This window comes from Saccostrea cucullata, unplaced genomic scaffold (assembly GCF_032062105.1).
Source record: "Saccostrea cucullata isolate Sc308-1 unplaced genomic scaffold, CSIRO_AGI_Scuc_v1 ctg22781, whole genome shotgun sequence".
NCBI lineage: Eukaryota > Metazoa > Mollusca > Bivalvia > Ostreida > Ostreidae > Saccostrea > Saccostrea cuccullata.
The window spans coordinates 1-5534 of record NW_026932882.1 but is presented as its reverse complement, the minus strand read 5'-3'; the positions used below and the strand labels follow the sequence as shown (position 1 = coordinate 5534).

General features: G+C 34.4%; 1 protein-coding gene across 1 annotated transcript; it reads left to right on the top strand.

The window, feature by feature from the left end:
- Positions 1-1174: 1174 nt before the first annotated feature.
- On the top strand, positions 1175-2661 carry LOC134236400 (uncharacterized). The gene has a single exon (XM_062718567.1). It carries the CDS (start codon positions 1203-1205, stop codon positions 2343-2345), a length of 1143 nt encoding a protein of 380 aa, XP_062574551.1. The 5' UTR covers positions 1175-1202; the 3' UTR covers positions 2346-2661.
- The last annotated feature ends 2873 nt before the right edge of the window (positions 2662-5534 follow it).

Here is a 5534-nt window from a genome sequence, read left to right as displayed (position 1 = left end):
GTCTTTTAATTTTGTACAAACTTGATTCAATTTATAATAAAACTTGCAAGGTTTTTCTTTCTTTTTAATGCTTAAAAACGAATATTCGAATCATGAATTTATATTCGAATATCAACTCATCGAATGAATATTCGAATATTCGTTGACATCCTTAATAGATATATTTATTTCCTATTAAATTCTTACATATAATTCTCATTTATTAAAAACTCTTACAAATTATTCTTATTTATTAACATGATTTATTTATATGTAAGTAACTTTTTACACATTGTATTTCACTTTATTTAACCAATCTAAATTAAAATAGATTATTTTGATGCTTTTTTCAAAAAGTTTATCCATGAAATTTAAAGCCATTTTAAATAGTTTTTACTGATAATAGTTGGGGATTTTCCTAAAAAATGAAATTGATTATAAAATTTGTATGTACAACGTTCCGTAGAAACCAGTGATTAGGTCACTTCCTTGAAAAATCATGGAAGCCCTTGTATGACATTGTTTTGAAAAAATAATTTATATTTTACACTGAATATTAATTGATTACAATCTTAGATATTCTGGTACATTGACTTATTTTTTAAATGCAGTTGCCTCGTAAAATATGGCTGAAGATAGCGTCAATAAATCTGGACCTGCTGAACATTACACGGTGTGCACAATATGCGAAGAGAGCTCCAACCTCTATTGCAATGACTGCCAACAGAGCTTGTGTGATCAGCACAGAGACGTCCATCTCAAAGAAGAGAAAAACAGACACCATGAAGTTGTTCTTTATACGAAAAGAAGAATACCCTTGCCTGTAGAAAAATGTTCATTTCATCCAACAAGAGACCTTGAGATCTACTGTGATTCTTGTAGAGACCCTATTTGTTCCAAATGTTCTACCTCAGATCACAGAAATCACCAGATCTCTGATCTAGAGGTTGTCTACAATGAAAGACTGCAACAATGTAAAGATCAACTGACAAAGATCCGCGAAGAAAAATCAAATCCCCAGACAGAACAAACAGAAAAAGAAGAGGAATTATTTCATTTGACGAGATTGGCCATGGTGCAAAGAGCTGCGGAGATGAAAGAAATTGTGGATTGCGTTCTCTCCGATAAAATTGCTGAGCTTGGTGCAATAAAAAGATCATATTTAGAAGAATCATTTAAATACAAGTTGAAAATGGAAGCCTCAGTTGACGAAATGGAACAAGATGGAAACTGCATTAATAATGCCATCCACTCTTCTAACATTCCATCAGCATTTGTTTTCATCACAAACACTGGAAGTCATGCAAGACTCTATAACAAATCATCCAACGTTACCGATATTTATCAAAGGTACAGAGGATACAACGGAGATAGAAAAACAGTTTGGGGAAATAAATTGGCCAGTAAAGGAGTTGGTTATTTCTCAATACAAAGAAGCCATTAATTTAAGTCCCAGTTTTTCACCTGTTAGTAAAGAGAAAGAAGGAGACAGCAGACTGACGAAATCGCTTTGCGATATTCAAGATGCTCGTTCAGTTAAATTAGATCTGAAAAAAGAAAGAAAAATTAACATAGGTACAACGATGAATCATCTATCTCTTTTGTCGTCAAATAAGTTCTGGGGCAGTGACATTTCGGGGAATCTAATCCTCTATGTCACAGAGGGAAATATTTTAAAGAAAATATCCACTAACGTAGTAGATGTAATAGGTTACCATACAGTCACATCTGAGGGCCACTTACTCTTTACTACTGCCAAAAGTAAAGCAATCTGCCGAGTGAACAGCGACATTAACACCACAAGGGTATTTTTCACTGAGGATTGGGAACCGGGGGCGGTTCACTCCTCCCACATCAATGGAGACATACTTGTGGGAATGAATAAAGATAAAGAATCAAATGTGACCAGATACAGTAAGGAATGGAAGAAACTTCAGGTGATCCAGAGGGGTGATCAAGGAAACAATCTTTACAAGAGCATAACTTATATCACAGAGAATATCAACGGAGACATCTGCACATCAGACTCTAATGCCAATAAGGTTGTGGTGGTGACTGCATCAGGAGAGTACCGCTTCTCTTACTCTGGTCACCATTCTCAGTCTGGATTTCGCCCCACTGGAGTCTGTAAAGACAAGCTGGGACAAATCTTGGTGTGTAATAGATATTCTTCCTTGCTTAGAAATTATTCTAGTGTCCACCTATTGGATATGGATGGCAATTTTTTGTCATTTCTGCTGACTCCAGGTCAAGGTCCAAACAAACCACGTGCTATCTGTATTGATGGCGAGCACATATTCATGGTCGGGAGTGAGGATAGTTCTACTGTCACAGTGTACAAATTTTTCCAGAAGGACGACAATTAAATCTTACTATTTAAGCACATACCTGGTATAACCTAAGGTGTGTGGAAGTTACCCACATAAATTGTTAATTAATCTTTTGACCAACCCAAGAAACCAACGTTTCAATGTGAAGATTTGAACGCTTCATTGGTAGAAATGTGAAATGAAAAAAAAAATCATTCACGTTTGGAGATAATTTTTTTTTCTATAAAGAACTCCCTTAAAATACTTTTTTTTGTTGAACTTGCACTTGTTGTTTTGCATAAATTATTTGTAAATGGAATATTAATTTATATAATAATTAACACGCTTATTTAATGAGAGATTCTTCTCTGGTTTCTTGCTCAATAATATATTCAAAGTATATTTGCATATATTTCATATATTTAATAGATGTATGGAATTTAAAAGATTTTTTTAATCTAGAAGGGTCAGTATATTTAACAGAACTGTGGCGTATGAAAATACCTTTTCTGTTTTTTAAACTTACTACAGAACAATTAAGTTTTTTAGACAATCAAAGACTAAAAAGGAGTTTTCTGAAAATAACAGAAATTAATAAAGTTCTATAAATGGACTATCAATGATATTTTTTATTGTCCTGCTCTCTAAACTAGTGTGCAGTTTTCCTGGCTATTTCATGTAACACCACTGTTAATTTCTGAGAATTTATGGGTGCAGAAGTTTGCTTTAAATCAAAAAAAGTAAAAAAGGATCATTTATATGATCTTACAAGAGGATGAATGACCTTAATTGTATAATAAGAAAGATGAAGATCACTTTCCTTTTTAGCTCACCTGAGCCAAAGACTAAGTAAGCTTTCCTGATTAAAATGTCCATTGTCTGTCGTCGTCGTTGTTGTAAACTTTTCATATTTTCATCTTCTCCTCAAGAACCACTGGGCCAATTTCAACCAAACTTGCCACAAAGCATCCTTGGGTAAAGGGGATTCAATGTTGTTCAAATGAAGGACCAAGCCCTTTTCCAAGGGGAGATAATTATGAATTAAAGAAAAATTAATGGCATTTTTAAAAAATCTTTATCTCAAGAACCACAGAGCCAGGAAAAATGAAACTCATGTGGAATCATCCTCAGGTAGTGTACATTCAAGTTTGTTCAATTCATGACCCCTGGGGAAGATGGGGCCAAAATGGCCGATCAAAGTTTTACATAGAAATATATAGGAAAAATCGTTGAAAATCTTCTCAAGAACCACTGGGCCAGGAAAGGTGAAACTCATGTGGAATCATCCTCAGGTAGTGTATTGTAGATTCAAGTTTGTTTAAATCATGACCCTTAGGGGTAGGGTGGGGCCAACATGGCCAATCAAAGTTTTACATAAGAATATATAGGAAAAAATTTTTGAAAATCTTCTTCTTAAGAACCATTGGGCCAGGAAAGATGAAACTCATGTGGAATCATCCTCAGGTAGTGTAGATTCAAGTTTGTTCAAATCATGACCCCTGGGGTAGGTGGGGCCAACATGGCCGATCAAAGTTTTACATAGAAATATATAGGAAAAATCTTCAAAAATCTTCTCAAGAACCACTGGGCCAGGAAAGATGAAACTCATGTGGAATCATCCTCAGGTAGTGTAGTGTAGATTCAAGTTTGTTCAAATCATGACCCCCAGGGGTAGGGTCGGGGCCAAAATGGCCAATCAAAGTTTTACATAGGAATTATATAAAAAAATCTTCTCAAGAACCATTGAGACAGGAAAGATGAAACTCATGTGGAATCATCCTCAGGTAGTTTAGATTCAAGTTTGTTCAAATTATAACTCCCAGGCGTAGGGTGGGGCCAAATGGCTGATAAAAGTTTTACATAAGAATATATAGGAAAACCTTTTAAAATCCTAATTTTAAGTGCTTTAAAGCCATGCTTAGTGATATTTATAGGGAATCATCCTCAGAAAGTGTAGATTCAAGTTTGTTCAAATCATGACCCCCTGGGTGTTAAAATCGAGCCCCCCCCCCCACCCCTTAGTAAACATTTAGTTCTGATCTGATATGTGCTCTTTCCTAGCCAATTGCTCAGGTAAACGATGTAGCCCCTGGGCCTCTTGTTTCAGCTAAACATTAATTCTACAATGCTTAAATATTGAAAACAATATAGAAATCTTGTAAAACAGAATCCTCCCTTTCGGTATTCTTTTCATCTTTCAAAACGAATATTATTTGTTGAGCATGACAAATTACTAGTGATGTAAAAAAAACCAGAAGTCTCTGTCGAGACTGAAGCTCTACTGGTTTGTTCTTATAGCAATGGAAGGGAAAAGTTCTTAAGCAGTTGGGAATTGAAACTTTACCACAGCAATAAAAAGAATATAATGATCCTTGATTAAGTCTCTTTATGTTCTTAGTATAGTCTACTTGCATGCCACATTATATTATAATCAGACTTAAACTGCAGGAGGAGTAGCATTTGAGAGTTTTTAACAGAAATTTCTATTTCTAGTTACCATGGCAACACCGTTCATCGAAATCAAAAACCGATATATAGAATTATGTATCTTAGTGTAGTCTACTTGTGTGCCAAGTTATATTGAAATCAGACCAAAACTGTAGGAGGAGTAGCATTTTTAAAGAATTTCATAGAAATTTCTATTTTTAATAATAACGGCAACACTGTTCATCGAAATCAAAAGCCGATACACAGAATTATGTATCTTAGTGTAGTCTACTTGTGTGCCAAGTTATATTGAAATCAGACCAAAACTGTAGGAGGAGTAGTATTTTGAAAGAATTTCACAGAAATTTCTATTTTTAGTAACCACGGCAACACCGTTCATCGAAATCAAAAACCCATATACAGAATTATGTATCTTAGTGTGGTCTACTTATATGCCAATTTATATTGAAATCAGATCAAAACTGTAGGAGGAGTAGTATTTTGAAAGAATTTCACAGAAATTTCTATTTTTAGCAACAACGGCAACACCGTTTATCGAAATCAAAAATCGATATATAGAATTATGTATCTTAGTGTAGTCTACTTGTGTGCCAAGTTATATTGAAATCAGACCAAAACTGTAGGAGGAGTAGCATTTTTAAAGAATTTCATAGAAATTTCTATTTTTAATAATAACGGCAACACTGTTCATCGAAATCAAAAGCCGATATACAGAATTATGTATCTTAGTGTAGTCTACTTGTGTGCCAAGTTATATTGAAATCAGACCAAAACTGTAGGAGGAGTAGTATTTTGAAA